At 51.5% G+C, this 14,873-nt stretch overlaps 3 protein-coding genes across 5 annotated transcripts; 1 reads left to right on the top strand and 2 right to left on the bottom strand.

The window, feature by feature from the left end:
- The first annotated feature begins 220 nt into the window (after positions 1-220).
- On the top strand, positions 221-3,265 carry EMC9 (ER membrane protein complex subunit 9). The gene is made up of 6 exons (XM_030318807.1): positions 221-376; positions 545-1,496; positions 1,639-1,715; positions 2,616-2,685; positions 2,775-2,869; positions 3,023-3,265. The coding sequence occupies exons 2-6, from the start codon at positions 1,299-1,301 to the stop codon at positions 3,201-3,203; spliced, it is 621 nt and encodes a 206-aa protein (XP_030174667.1). The 5' UTR covers positions 221-376; positions 545-1,298; the 3' UTR covers positions 3,204-3,265.
- On the bottom strand, positions 3,259-6,029 carry PSME1 (proteasome activator subunit 1). Of its 2 annotated transcripts, none has more exons than XM_030318801.1 (11): positions 5,883-6,029; positions 5,229-5,261; positions 5,022-5,084; positions 4,796-4,906; positions 4,662-4,707; positions 4,449-4,546; positions 4,136-4,204; positions 3,983-4,050; positions 3,822-3,876; positions 3,689-3,744; positions 3,259-3,484 (listed from the first exon to the last, which is right to left on the bottom strand). In XM_030318801.1, exons 1-11 carry the CDS (start codon positions 5,919-5,921, stop codon positions 3,460-3,462), a joined length of 663 nt encoding a protein of 220 aa, XP_030174661.1. In that variant the 5' UTR covers positions 5,922-6,029; the 3' UTR covers positions 3,259-3,459. The 2 variants fall into 2 exon arrangements, with proteins under 2 accessions (XP_030174661.1, XP_030174660.1); XM_030318800.1 differs by having other exon boundaries at positions 3,658-3,744; positions 5,883-6,025.
- A 2,731-nt stretch (positions 6,030-8,760) lies between these two features.
- On the bottom strand, positions 8,761-14,788 carry FITM1 (fat storage inducing transmembrane protein 1). 2 transcript variants are annotated; one of them, XM_030318793.1, is made up of 3 exons: positions 14,454-14,788; positions 9,778-9,830; positions 8,761-9,398 (listed from the first exon to the last, which is right to left on the bottom strand). In XM_030318793.1, exons 1-3 carry the CDS (start codon positions 14,529-14,531, stop codon positions 8,786-8,788), a joined length of 744 nt encoding a protein of 247 aa, XP_030174653.1. In that variant the 5' UTR covers positions 14,532-14,788; the 3' UTR covers positions 8,761-8,785. The 2 variants fall into 2 exon arrangements, with proteins under 2 accessions (XP_030174653.1, XP_030174652.1); XM_030318792.1 differs by lacking the exon at positions 14,454-14,788 and having other exon boundaries at positions 9,778-11,021.
- Positions 14,789-14,873: the final 85 nt, after the last annotated feature.

The following is a 14,873-nucleotide window of genomic DNA, read 5'->3' as shown; positions in this document are numbered from 1 at the left end:
CATTCATTCAAAAAGCATTTATTGAGTGCCACCTATGCAGCCACTGGATGTGAAAGTGGTGGTGGGGAAGAGAGGGGATGCCATAATGGCAAAGATGAATGGGAACCCCATCCTGTTCTTAAGAAGTCATCCTAAAGAACAGAGTGGAAATTGTGACATGTCATGACAGCTACACAGATAGCCCGTATTGGGGGATTTCACAAGATTATTTCCATCTAGGGGGCTCATGAGTGCCTACTGGAAGAAATGGCTTTTGCGAAGACCCCTTATAGGAATAATCAGGCTTTGAACAGACAAGTAGAAAGCTCTGGCTGAGATCTGAGAATGAAGGAAGGAACAACACTTGTCATTAGCTCAGAGCAAGCCTGAAGAGGGGGTGAGTTTCACTGGGAGAATTAGGGGTGAATGGTGGGACTCCTCAAGGGATGACGGAGAAAAACGCTCCCAAGGCATTATGTTGAAGGAAATTATACTGCAGGACATTCATTAAGGGAAGGATGGGTCGGTAAATTTTCCTTTTTGTTCTCTTTCCCCCTTCCTTCAGCCGATTGCCGTCTTTATTTCTGCAGAGAATACATTAAGGAAACCAAGGGGCATATATCCTGTAGTGGCAAAGGTAACACGGGTCTTTGGTGAAGGAGCTGGTCTAGAGTACAAATCCATTCATTCCATAGTAGGAGCAAGGCAGTCCGCTTCGTGCCCACGTTCGGAGATCCAGCGCTCGGAGACACCCGACGCCGGGCGCGCGCTCCACCCCCTCTGGCTTCGCGGGGTCTGTGGGGGAAGATGCACAGGTATCACACCCAGCCATCCTGCAATTCTGGGCCGAAGTCGAGTAGCCTAACCAATCAGTGAGCGAGCAGGTCTCTTCAGTTTTCAGGTGTGGGTTCTTTCCAGTGCTCGGGCGACCAAGGTGGGGCAAAGTGTGGACGCGGCCGATGATTGGGCAAAATGAGAACCTCTAAGCCTATCAAAGGGCACCACGTGGGCGGGACTCCAGAAGCTGGTACTGCTCTCTGCAGCAGGCTCTGAGCCCCCAGACTGGCGGGGATCTGCGGCCTCCCGATGCGGGCGGGCGGAGGCGGAGCTCGGCTTTGCAGCGTGCAATTCCCACCGCCTGCGCCCCAGGCCAGGTGGGGACCGGGCGCTGGGACCCAAGTCCCCCAGAGCCGGCTGGCTGCCTTCGAGCCGAGTCAGCGTCACGGCCGAATCTAAGTGAAGGGGCAGAGGGAAGGGAGAAGGCAGGCTTCGGGGCACTGGAGGGAGCTTCGCTGACGAGAGCTGGGACCCCGCTCGCCATGGGGGAGGTGGAGATTTCGGCTCGGGCCTACGTGAAGATGTGTCTCCACGCCGCCCGGTACCCGCACGCCGCCGTCAACGGGCTCTTGCTGGCGCCCGCGCCGCGGTCAGGAGAATGCCTGTGTCTCACCGACTGTGTGCCCCTGTTCCACAGCCACCTAGCCCTGTCCGTCATGCTGGAGGTCGCCCTCAACCAGGTGCCGTCGCTGGACTCCCACTGACCACCGGGAAACCCCCTAACACCCCTAGCCCAAGCCCATCCCCGGTCTCTGGGCAGCAGTGCGCACCTACAGGGCGGGCGGCACGATTGGGTTTCTGATGGCCCCTTTCCCACGGCAGGTGGATGTGTGGGGCGCGCAGGCCGGTCTGGTAGTGGCTGGGTACTACCATGCCAATGCAGCTCTGGACGATCAGAGGTGAGTGGAGTAGCCAGAGGCAGAAGGCTAAGGGTTATGGGATGAGGGATCAAGAGAACCCTTCTTGGTCGTTCCTCCCATCTGTCCTTCGTCGAATGCTTAGGAGCAGGTACTATATACACCAGGCACTAGGCTGAGTACTGGAGTGAAGGCATATAAAGAAATATGAAGGCGATCCCTGGAGGAGCTGTAGTGGGGGTTCGGGGGGATAGCTGTGTATAAGTAACAAGCTGACACCTGGCTTTAACTGAGGTGCACCCCCCTCCCCGCCAAGCGCTGGCAGAACACAGAGGAAGCCCAACCAGCAATTTCGGGGGGGGGGGGGGAGAAATTTCCTTATATATAGAAAAAGTTACATACTTACATATGAATCCCCTATCTGGATCAAATTATACACAGTTTTGTGATTTGCTTTTCCCTCCTCACTTAGTAAATATGTGCCATCTTTCCATCTCTAAAGATTTACCTTAGCCTGGCAGCTATATAGTAGGAGTATGGATGGATATACCGTGATTTATTTCATGCCTTAAACATTGAGGTTGTTTCCATTTTTTTGTTAATACACACACTGTCCAATTATTACAGTAAATTCTCTTAAGTGGAATTTCTGGGTCAGCATATGTATAGTATACTGCTTAAATCTGGGTGGTTATGTGAAATTACCCTACCAAAAGACCACCTTTGATTTTCACCTTGACCAGCAGTCTGAGCACCTGTTTTCCACAGCACCCAAGCATTAAGCAGTCGTGTATGAAGCTTCAAGCAGGCCTGACCCCTCAGACCAGTTACAGGGAAAGCCCACCACTGTGTCTTCATCTAGGAGACCTGTGAGGCCCAGCTCAGATGGACAGGGTCTATCTCTAGTCACCTCCTCACTCCTCTGATCTTCCCTCTACACAGCCCTGGGCCCTTGGCCTTGAAAATCGCTGGGCGGATTGCAGAATTCTTCCCTGATGCAGTACTTATTATGGTGAGGCTTGGGTTTCAGGGTGGGGACTTGGTGAGAAAATAGGAAGTGGGGTCCTTGAAACCCTCACCAGCCATTCCTTGTCCATACAGTTGGATAATCAGAAACTGGTGCCTCAGCCTCATGTGCCCCCAGTCATCGTCCTGGAAAACCATGGTCTCCGCTGGGTCCCCAAGGACAAGAACTTGTGAGTGCCCCACTCCCACCACCTCTTCTTGGAAACCCACAGCTCCTGGGCCTCCTTTGTCCTTGATCTTGCCCCAAGGGTTCTTCTCTAGACCCTAACCTCTGCCAAGTATCTGGCCCCACTGCCTACTGAGTTTGGGGGTTATTATTTCAGAGTGATGTGGAGGGACTGGGAAGAGTCACGGCAGATGGTGGGAGCACTATTGGAGGGCCGGGCCCACCAGCACCTTGTGGACTTTGACTGCCACCTTGACGACATCCGGCAGGACTGGACCAACCAACAGCTCAACACCCAAATCACCCAATGGGTTGGTCCCACCAATGGAAATACCTGAGTCAGGGCTGGGAGGTGAGAGGGAAAGGGTCAGGATCCAATAAAGATACTTGGGCTGAAGGGCAATGGTATGACTATTTATTGGGCCTGGGAGGCAGGGGAGGGAGAAACCTCAACAGGCTGAAGGTGGGGAAAGTCTGGAGTCCTGTGTAAAAGATAGGAAGGTCTCTGCTGGACCCATTACAGGATGAGAAGAGGCTCTCAATAAATCATTCCTTTTGTTTCTCCCCTCGGCTTCTTGAGCTTCTCGAAGTTCTTCAGGATGATGTCATATAACACAGCCTACAGGGCCAGAGAGGAGTGTGGGTAGCCACAGGCCCCTGGTGGCTCCTATACCCTATTTCTAGTCTTGTGGAGAGGCTAAGCTCTGTCACCCTTCACCCCCAGCCTGTAGGGTCAGGGAGTAGGTGGCCTGGGAAAGCTGCCTCTGCCCACCCCTGCCCCTGCTTCCTCACATAAGCATTGCGGATCTCCATGACCATCAACCTGATGTCCCGGTACTCTGCCTCATCCAGCTCATGCACCAGCTGTCGATAATCACCCTGTGGGAGACTTGGATCAGGTCTGACTTCAGATGTGTCCTTCCCCCACCATGCACCCTGACTTGGGCATCACCTACCACATGGGGCTGCTTGGCTGCTTTGGTCACAGCATCGCCCCGCTCAGAGAAATACCTGTGGGAAGCAGAAGGGTTGGGAGCAGAAGGAAGAGAGGGAGCCCAAGCCTCTGTCCAAGGAAAAGGCAGGGTATGCATGCAGGTGCAAGTGGGCAGTCACTCACTTGGAGATTTGCGTGTGGAAGCCTTCCAGCTTCGTGTGAAGGGCAGTCATCAACTCAAACACCTTCTCCTGGGGAAAGAATGCAAGGGGAAAAGTGGAAAACAGTGCGGACTGAAGCAGTAAGGAGGGCATAGGAGTGGGGTAGTGCTCTCACCTGTACAGCCACTCCAAAATTGTTTCCATCTTCAATTCGAGGTATCTGAAGCTGTAACCAGGTGGTGACCTGGAAGGAGGAAATGGTATCAAAGCCACATGAGCTCCCAACCTAACTCTCTGTCCTTTGCTTCCCTGCCCATGGCGAGGGAAGGCATGCCAAGTCTGTCCTGAGCCCCAAGGCCTAAAATTCTGGCTTCACTTGCTGTGCCCTCTCCTGCTAAGACCTGGCAGGTGCCAAGTGCTACCTGGCCCAGACCAAAGAGGACAAAGGGTTAGATCTGAAGCCTGGGGGTGGGAGTGGGAGGGCTCACCAGGTTGAGCTGCTCAATGACATCCTTGATCTCAGGCTTTAGACGCTGAAGGAGGACTACGATCTTCTCATTGCAGTTCACTGGGCCACAGGGAGGACCTACGCAGTGGGCAATGGGTCAGTCACCAGGCTGGAACTGTGTGAGGAGCAGGAAAGAGGAATCCCTACAGAGGAGTTCCTGGGATGTGAGACTCAAGTCCCTTCATAGTGGTACCTTTGTCTTCATCTTCCTCTTTCTTCTTTCCATCTTTGTCTTCCTTCTGCAGGGAGATAGGGGCTCTTGGGAGTCAGGCCTAAGGCTGATTTTCCCCATGGTTGGGTCCCTCCTCCCAGCTCTTCCTGGCTTGCCTCCTGCTGCTTCTTCCGCTCCTCTTTCTCTTTCTCCTTGACTGGATCAGGCACTGGGATGTCCAATGGGGCCTTCAGATTGCTCAGGTTGGCTTCATTGAGAGCTGGCTCCTGGTGCAGGGTGGGAGGAGGGCTGGAGGCAAGGGCATCCCTCTCACCTCACTCTGATGGCCCCCCAGACTCTCCCCTCGATCCTTACTCTCTAGCTTCCTGCTGCCCCCAGTACCTTTAAAAATGCATCCAACTCAGAAATCTTCTTGGGGAAGTAGCTCCCCAGCAGGTTTTCTGTCTGTGTGAAGTGGGGGTGGGGGAAGATGGAGGTCAGAATAAAATGTTCTTCTGGCAGTGAAGCAGCGTTGACACTGCCCAGCAAGGAAGGGCTGAGTGGTGGGAGTTAGGTAGGAGTGGGGTGCTGATGGGCCAGGTTACCTACCTTGGTACACAGGTCTTCACGGAACACATCCACCTGTGGGACACAGGCAGCCCTTCACACACCTGGCTTTACGGCCAGTTCATTTGAGGACCGTTCCCTTAGGGTTGTATAGGGCCTGACATGGGGAAGGGGGTTGGGGAGGGTGAAGTGGATTCCATTGGGGCTGGATGCGGGGGATGAGAACATTCCTGGACGTGAATGGCAGGTGGTCCAAGTGAGAACAGATCCCTCAGACTCAGAGCCCAGGTCTCCTGGGCTGTACAAGGAGGGGTCTAAGAGCCTCTGCGACTGGCACAGGGACGGCATGCTCTGTGGAGTGGGCCCGGGGCCCTCCGGTGGGAAAGGTCATGAGGTGGCAGGGCAGCTCCAGCATCCTGTCTGTATGTGGCCCCAGGCCCGCGCCAGCGGACTTCCCCTCCACGCCAGCTCTCCACTTCACCGCACCCCACTGAACCTCAGCCGCCTAGCTTATCCCGTTAGGTGGACCTCGCCCGTCTCCCTCCGGCACAGGTGCTCCTGGCACAGAGGCTCGCGTGGGCTCCATTCGACCTCGACTGGACTCGCGACGGGGGTTGGGGGGTGGGTCATGGACGCCTGCAGCCTTTCAGAGCCACGCCTCCCTAATGGGCCCTTCCTCAAACCCGCAGCGCTCACCTTGGCTTGGGCTTCAGGCTGGACCCTGAGCGTGGCCATTGCCGGGGCGGGGGGGGCCTAGCGCCGCACGAGAAGCGGAGTGCGCACAGGGAAGGAAAAGCGAAAGCAAACGCTCGCCCCCACCACTGCCTTCCTCGGTATCAGGGAGTGGAGGTACTGGAGGAGGCGGGGCCAGACGGGGAGAGGAGAGGGCGGAGCGGGGGAGGGCTGCAGCCGCGGCGGGGCTCCCCCTGGAGGCCGAGAGGAGCACTGCCACCGCCGCCTCCGCGAGGCGACCAGCGCCAGCCCGCCTCCACCTCGCAACTCTGCCCCCCGACGCTCAGCCACTCCCACCCCGCCGCCTAGCTTCCCGCCTTTGGACTCGAAGCCTACTGCCACCGCCCCGCCCCCCGCTTTTTTTCAACTCCTCCCGTCCCCACGTACCGCGGGCCCGCCTCCCCGCCTCCCGGAGCCCATAGGCCGGCCAAGGCCAGTGCCCGCCTCCCATCTCCCTGCCTCCGCGTTCCGCTGGTTCTCTTCTGCTCCTGCTCTGCTGGGACCGTGATAAGCCTTATCTGGCGCTCTTTCGTCTTTTCTGGCCTCCCTACATAGCCCTGGCTCCATGGGCATCTGCTGGCCCATGCGGTGACATAAGACACTGTCACCACTCCAACCCAGGCCCCGGTCAACTCTCTCCTGGCCGTTGTTGTGGACTACACCCCTCGATACTCTCCGCACAGCGGTGGCATGAGACCCCTCTCTTGGCTTAAAGCCCTTTCTCAGCTTCCTGTTGACCTTAGAATTTAATCTAAAGGGCTCTCCTGGCTCATAAAGCTTGCCTGGCCTGCCAGTCACCTGTTTTTCAACTTCACTTTCCACTGCTTTCCCCTTTCATTACACTTGCAAATACCTGGGCCTTCCATTGTTGCTTAAATCTGTCTGGTGTTCATTCCTACCTCAGGGCCTTTGCCCTTACTATAATCCCTTTGCTTGACACACCCTTTCCCTGCCTTAGGTTCTCAGTTCAAATGTCACCTCTCCAGAGGGAACTCTCTCCAGTAAGTCTTTATTACAAACCAGCCTGTTTTAGTACATTCGTAGTACTTAGGTCTCTGATATTAGCCAGTTTATTTATTTTTTTGAGGATAGTGGTGGTTTAAGAGATTTTTTTTTAATGTTTATTTTTGAAAGAGAGAAAGAAAAAGAGAGCAAGCAGGGGAGGGGCAGAGAGAGAGGGAGGCACAGAATCTGAAGCAGGATCAGGCTCTGAGCTGACAGCACAGAGCCTGACACAGGACTCTAACCGACCAACGGTGAGATCGTGACCTGAGTCGAAGTTGGATGTTTAACTGACTCAGCCACCCAGGTGCTCCACGGATAGTGTGGTTTAGACCAGGAGTTGGCAAACTTTTTCTGTAAAAAGCCAGATAATAAATAATTTAGGCTTTGTGGGTCAATGGTGTCTGTAGTAACGACTCAACTCTGCCATTGCAGCAGGTATGAATGAATGAATACCTAAATGAATTAGTATGTCTAGGTTCCAATAAAACTATCTATGGACAATGGACTTTGAATTCTGTGTAATTTTCTCATATCATGGAATATTCTTTTTTTCAATCATTAAAAACTTAAAAATCTGGGCGCCTGGGTGGCTCAGCTGGTTAAGCCTCAGACTTCAGCTCAGATCATATCTCAGGGTTTGTGAGTTTGAGCCCCGCGTCGGGCTCTGTGCTGACAGCTCAGAGCCTGGAGCCTGCTTTGGATTCTGTGTCTCCTCTATCTCCACCCCTTCCTCGCTTGTGTTCAATCTCTCTCTCTCAAAAATAAACTAAATAAAAAATTTTTTTAATGTAAAAACTTTTCTTAACTCTCAGGCCATACAAAAACTGGCCGCAGGAGGGCTGTAGTTGCTGGTCCTCAGTTTAGAGCACAGACAATGGACCCACATCGTGTGGGTTTATAATCCTGACTTTGATATTTACTAGCTGTGAACAAGTTACTTAACCTCTGTATCTCAGTTTTCACAACTGTACAGTAGGAATACCACCAAACCTACCTGATAGTGTTGGTGTTGTTATGAGGGCTAAATGTCTTAATTTATATGAAGAACTTAGAAACACCTAGAACTGTGCCTGGCACATAGTAAGCACAATAGAAGCATTTGCTATTATTTGTGAGTTTATCATCTGCCTCCCCCATTAACCCATAAGCCTCCAAAGAGCAGAAACCTTGTCTTTTTTTTTTTTTGCTTTTGATTTATAATTATTATTTTTAAATGTCTATTTATTTTGAGAGAGAGAGAATGTGAGCAGGGGAGGGGCAGAGAGAGGGAGAGAGAGAGAATCCCAAGCAGGCTCTGTGTTGTCAGTGCAGAGCCCGACTCAGGGCTCCATCTCACAAACTGTGAGATCATGACCCGAGCTGAGGTCAAGTAGGATGCTTAACTGACCAAGCCACCCAGGTCCTCCAGAAACCTTGTCTCATTCATAAGGCATGGAACTCTGCTTGGGTCAATAAATACCTGTTAAATAAATGTGCCCAGATAGACAGGCCCCTGAGGAAGGCGGAGGGTGGGATTCAGTGCAGGAGGCAGGAAAAACAAATCAGCCAGGCTAGAGATGAAGCACCTGCCCAGCAGGAGTGCTACCCATACCTAAGGGCACTTTTACCTACTCTAACATCACCATTCCTTGACAGCAAAACCCTCCATGTAGCTTGAAGTCTGCAAGGACTGGGAGACTAAAAGGACAGCAGGAGGGATGGAGATCAAGCATAAGGAAGGATATTCAAAGTCCGTAACAGCAAGGAATGGTTGAGGAACGCGAGACTGCCTGATTCTTTTCTTATCCTTCCCACTGTTTCTGAGTTCCCCCATCCAAATGATGAGAAGAGCCAGACCTAGGCCTGATTTGCCTTTATTTCTTTCAGTTATGCTTGCGGCTGGAGTGGGGCCGAGGGAAGAGCCCGTGGCCCGGGCTCCCTGGAGACCAGGGCTGATGATACCAGCTGCCATAGGTGAGGTACCAGGCAAAGGTCCCCACTGCAGCACCCACCACCTTGTGAGTATACTGGTGGAAATAGATGACGGTACAGAGCAGCAAGAAGTTCCAGAGGCCCAGCAGCAGCACGTTGAGCAGGAAGACTAGGCGTAGGGGCGCCCCAGCTGGCAGCCCATGGGCCAGGTACTTGGCGAACACAGCGGCTTCCTCAGCCATGAGCAGACAGCAGAAGGTGAGCAGGAAGGTGTGGGAGGAGACCGTGTAGCCCCGCCACTGGTGGCCGGCTGCCAGGCAGCTGCGGCGGTCGGGAAGCTCGTGCAGCAGCAGGCCCTGGGGCAGAGGCTCGAAGCAGGAACCAGTCAGGTCCTCGATGAGCAGGAAGGCCCTGCCGGCCCCCCGCCACACTGCGGCCCCCACCACCAGCCGGCTCAGGTGCCGGGCAGTCACCGCCACGCGCCGGGTAGCCAGGAACACCACCAGCAACACGAAGCCCCCCAGGAAGGTGCACGTCCAGCCCCATGCCGAATTCACAAACTTTCTGTGGGCACAGGAGAAGGGAGGCTATTGGGACCCCTCAAGCCCCAGCTCCCACCCCATCTGTGTTCCCACCACTGCTGTTCCCAGTCCTGCATATCATCTCTGGTTCCATTTCCTCCCCCTACCCACCCCCATTCACTTAAACTTTGCCATCTCCTTAGAGGCCCATTCAGCCTTCTAGGACCCATATTTCGTCTTCAGCCCTGCTCCTGATTTCCCCTGTACCCCACAACTCTGTTCCCCTCCCCCTCCTCCCAATTTCTCCTCAACCTCCTAGCCTATTTTTAGTGTCCAGACTGGCAGGAGGACAGAAGCCTGGAGGAGGGAGCTGGGATCCCAGAGCACAGGGAGCCGGCGCCCACAGCCTCAAGTGGACTCACATGTTGAAGAAGTTGCCGTGGCTGGCGAAGATAGTCCGAGGGTTGACATGGAACTGCAGAAGGGGCCCAAAGATGACCACTGCTGCCAACCAGGCATGGTAGAGGCGCCGTAAGCAGGGGCTGCCCAGGAGCCGGGCAGCCTGTTCACTTCCAAAGTACAGCAAGGCAGAGGCCACCCAGAGCAGCACCTTGACCAGGCAGCCCAGCAGTGCCCGGATTCGGGCCCCGGCCCCCAGCCCTGCCCCCACCACCGGCCCCCGCTCCATGTTCCCTCCCCTCCCCACTAACTGCTTGCTCTGCTGGGCAGCTGAGGAGGGGCTGATGGGGCCCCCCCTGGACAAGGACAGGCAGTGACAGGTGTGGCAGACACAGGGCAGAGCCCTGTTGGCAGCTGGCAGGCGGGGGAGAGGGGCGGGGGGCAGCAAGGGGCCAGGGTGGAGGGCTGCCACGTCAGCAGGGTCCTAGCCTTAGATGTGTGTCCTGACAGTGGCCTGTGTCCTTTCCTGTTAGCCCTGTGTCCCCTTGACTCTCTAGGTCTGTGTCCCCAGCTCCAACCCTGTTCTAGTTCTTGTTGGAGGGTAAGGTCTACTGTTCAGTGTTGTCTTTGTCCACAGTCTGCCTGGGTCTGCCTGTCTTTGTTTGATCAGCCAGTCACCCCCACCCCACCCCAAACTTACTTTGTTTGCTCCACAGGGAAATCAGGGGTCATGAAGATTCAGATTAACTAAATTTTGGAAATCATTAAAAATATCTGTGTCTGGGGGCACCCCGGTGGCTCAGTCGGTTGAGCGTCTGACTCCTGATTGTGGTTCAGTCATGATCCCAGGGTTGTGGGATCAAGCCCTCCATCTAGCTCTGGCTTAGCTTGCATGATCTCTCTCTCTCTCTCAAAATGATAAAGTTTTGTTTTTTTTTTTAAACTAAAAAACAAACAACCCCCCTCCCCAAAGAATGGTCTCACCTTAGATCTGATGTCTGGTGCATTGCATAACCACCATGGTTTATGTAGGGCCAAACTAGCCCCTCAGAGCTCCTCACACCAGACAGGGGCTGGGTCTGGGTCAAGCCCCTCAGGTCACGGTGCACCTAAGTGGATACCCCTGCTGATGTGCCTCCTCTGCCTGAGTTGGACACCGTGCCGTGCACAGACATATCATGCATCTGATTCAGGAGAGGGGCTAGATCCCACTGATGAAACAGACCCAGATTTTTTTTTTTTTTAATTTTACAGAGACTGTGAGCGGGGGGAGAGGGGCAGAGGGAGAGAGAATCTTGAAGTTTATTTATTTTGAGAGAGAGAGAGACAGCATGAGTGGAGAGGGGCAGAGAGAAGGAGAGGGAGAATCCCATGCAGTTTCTGCACTTCCAGTGCAGAGCTGGATGCAGGGCTCAGACCCATGAAGCTGAGAGATCATGACCTGAGCCAAAACCAAGAGTCTGGCACTTGATGGACTGAGCCACCCAGGCACCCCCCATTCCTTGGTGTTTATTATGATGGCCAACACATGAAATCCAAATGTCTGATGAAAGGCGTACTGTATGAGAGATGGTGGCAGCCCCGGTTGGACTTTCAGAACCCCAAAGATTAGGCTTAGTACCATGTGATGGGGGTGGGAGTGGAGACCCTACAAAAATCCCCAGCTTGGAGTCCATCAAAACCTTAGGTTGTGTCCACCTACCAGTTACCCTGGGTCCTAAGCCCCACACTGGCCTCCCAGCCTGACCCCTGCGGCTAGAACCACAAGGAGGAGAGCAACCTAACCAAGGGACATCCCTCTTATTCAGTAACTGTTCTGGGATACTTTTTTTGTCTGCCTTCCTCATTCCACAAAACTGTGGTGGGTTTTCAGAGCACAATGGAGGCCCATGAAGTAGTGAAAAGAATGAGCAAGCAAGTACCCCTGGGTTCTGAACTGTGTGACTTTGGGAAAATCAACTAATCTTCCTTGGTCCTCCGTGCCCTCATTCATAAACTGACCAACATTGACTAATCAATCTGATTCCTTCCAGATCCTAAAGCCATACCTCGACATAGTTCCTGTTTATGGACCCCAACATGAAGACCTATAGAACCTCTCACACATTTTTAAGTTGACAAAAAAATTTTCATTGTAATTAAAAAAAATTTTTTTTAATGTTTTATTTATTTTTGAGACAGAGAGAGACAGAGCATGAACGGGGGAGGGTCAGAGAGAGAGGGAGACACAGAATCTGAAGCAGGCTCCAGGCTCCGAGCTGTCAGCACAGAACCCAACGCGGGGCTCAAACTCATGGACCGTGAGATCATGACCTGAGCCGAAGTCGGACGCTTAACCGACTGAGCCACCCAGGCGCCCCTCATTGTAAGTTTAAATAGTTGCACAGAACATAATTTCCAACGCATTTTCTATAGATCACTCTTTTAAATATACCCAATGGAATCGAAACCCTACAGTGACTATATATCTTACCATTATCCACTTAAAAAAACACGTGACAAGATCTTAATAGTCAGAAATCATATTTCTATTAGACTTCCCCTACAGAATTTATCCTAATGTTTTTGTGCCTGAAAGTTTATTTTTTATTAATTTTTTTAATGTTTATTTTTGAGAGAGAGAGAGACAGAATGCGAGATAGTTTCACATTGAGAGAGAGGGAGACACAGAATCCGAAGCAGGCTCCAGGCTCCGAGCTGTCAGCACAGAGCCGGACACGGGGCTCAAACTCATGAGCTGTGAGATCATGACCTGAGCCAAAGTCAGATGCTCAACCGACTCAGTCATCCAGTCGCCCTCTGAAAATCTTTTATTGATCACGTCTCTGCCAAAAAAAGTCTGTAACTTAAAACTTAATTTTAATTTTTTTAAAGTTATTTTGAGAGCGAGAGTCCCAAGCAGCCTCTGTGCTGCCAATGCAGAGCCCAATGTGAGGCTCAATCCCATGAACTGTGAGATCATGACCTGAGCCGAAATCGAGTGAGACACTTCATCGACTGAGCCACCCAGGTGCCCTGAAAGTTAATTTTTAAATATTTCTTGTGTTCATAAGGCCCTGAAATTAAAACGTTGTTCTTCTGGATAAAGTTTTCATAATAATTGTTAGTAATATAAAATGTATAATTAGTACAGCAAAGATTTCACTTTTTTTTGTAGCTTTGGTTTTTTTTTAATTTAAACTTCAGTTAAAAAAATTTTTTTTAGGGGCGCCTGGGTGGCTTGGTCGGTTAAGCGTCCGACTTCGGCTCAGGTCATGATCTCACGGTCCGTGAGTTCGAGCCCCACGTCGGGCTCTGTGCTGACAGCTCAGAGCCTGGAGCCTGCTTCGGATTCTGTGTCTCCCTCTCTCTCTGCCCCTCCCCTGTTCATGCTTTCTCTCTGTCTCAAAAATAAATAAACGTTAAAAAAAAATTTTTTTTTTTAAATTTTTTTTTAGTTAGTTAACATACAGTGCAATATTGGTTTCAGGAGAATTTGGTGAGTCGTCACTTCCATGCAACACCCAGTCCTCATCCCAACAAGTGCCCTCCTTAGTACCCATTACCCATCTAGCCCATCTCCCACCCACCTCCATCAATCTATAGTTTGTTCTCTATCATTAAGAGCCTCTTGTGGTTTCCCTCTCTTCTCTCCCCACCCCTTCCCCTATGTTCACGTTTTGTTTCTTAAATTCCACATATGAGTGAAACCATATATTTGTCTTTCTTTCTCTGACCAATTTATTTCACTTAGCGTAATACACTCTAGTTCCATCCACATCATTACAAATGGCAAGATTTCATTCTTTCTGATCGCCAAGTAATATTCCATTGTATATATATGTATACCTCTTCTTTATCCAATCATCAGTCAGATTTCACATATTTCTGATAATTAATAAGCTAAAATTGTATTGGAAATTCATCTCTTTTTTAAAAAAATTTTTTAATGTTTATTTTTGAGAGAGAGAGAGAGGGGGAGAGAGAGAGAGAGGTGGATGGAGCACAAGTAGGAGAGTGGCAGAGAGAGAGGGAAACACAGAATCTGAAGCAGGTTCCAGGCTCTGAGCTGTCAGCACAGAGCCTGACACAGGGCTCAAACCCATGAACCATGAGATTATGACCTGAGCCAAAGTCAGATGCTTAACTGACTGAGCCACCCAGGCGCCATGGAAATTCATCTCTTGATAAGAAGAATGGATGGTCCTTGAAGCCTTGATTAAAGGAGGCTTTGAGGATATTAAAAATTGTAATTTGCTTCTAAGTTTTGGCGCTCTGGAGGTAATACAGGTTCTGTGTGAGATGGGTGGCATCTCTGGGGTGAAGTGACAGAAGGGGAATGAGGAGGGCCAGTAGGAAGGGAGACAGGCATGATAGTTTCACATTAGGCAGATCAGTCAGAGGAAAGAGATCACATGTGGGCCGAGCAGCTGGAGAATCTACTCTTTTAAAACTACCTGTTTTGCTGTGAAAGACGAATCCCTTTTACCCCTTGCTGTGTCTTTGAGAACACTTGGAGGTGTGTATGCTGGTTTGCAAATTGCAGTAGGGATAATGAAATATCACAAAGAAAGGTAGATCAGAGCTGGGTGTGGACCCTAACCAACTCTCCTTCTGACCATAAACCATGGGTTTGCTCTGTCCCACCCCAAAGATATCTTTGGCAATCTATTATATCTGGGGCATGTTGCCTGATCTCTTCACATTGCCATTTCCTCACCTGTACAAAGGGTGGCTGTGAGGGTGGATGAAGTCCTCGGTGTGAAGCACCCAGATGGGGCCTGGCATCATTGCCCATCCAGTTCTCTCTGGCTCTGAGCTACTTCTCATAGACCGGACCAGCTCCAAAGCCAGCCCCAGAACAAAGCTGATGTGGGTGTTCCAGGTTCTAATCTAAAATGCACTTACTTCCTGCTATCTCAATTTCTACTTGCTGGAAGTTTCTGAGTTCAGTGAGGGAGTTGCCTGTTGCAGAGCACAGTTAACAAATGATTTTGGCATTTCTCTTCATCTTGGGGGCATCAAAGGGGTGTTTTCTCCCACAGAGAAGCATATCTGAAGGCTTTGTGGATACTACTTTCTTGAAGTGAGAGGATAAAAGGCCTTAGACAGGAAAAAGAATGAGACAGAGACAGACACT

The sequence above is a fragment of the Lynx canadensis genome, chromosome B3 (genome assembly GCF_007474595.2).
Source record: "Lynx canadensis isolate LIC74 chromosome B3, mLynCan4.pri.v2, whole genome shotgun sequence".
Taxonomy (NCBI): Eukaryota; Metazoa; Chordata; class Mammalia; order Carnivora; family Felidae; genus Lynx; species Lynx canadensis.
This window is presented reverse-complemented; position numbering and strand designations above follow the sequence as displayed.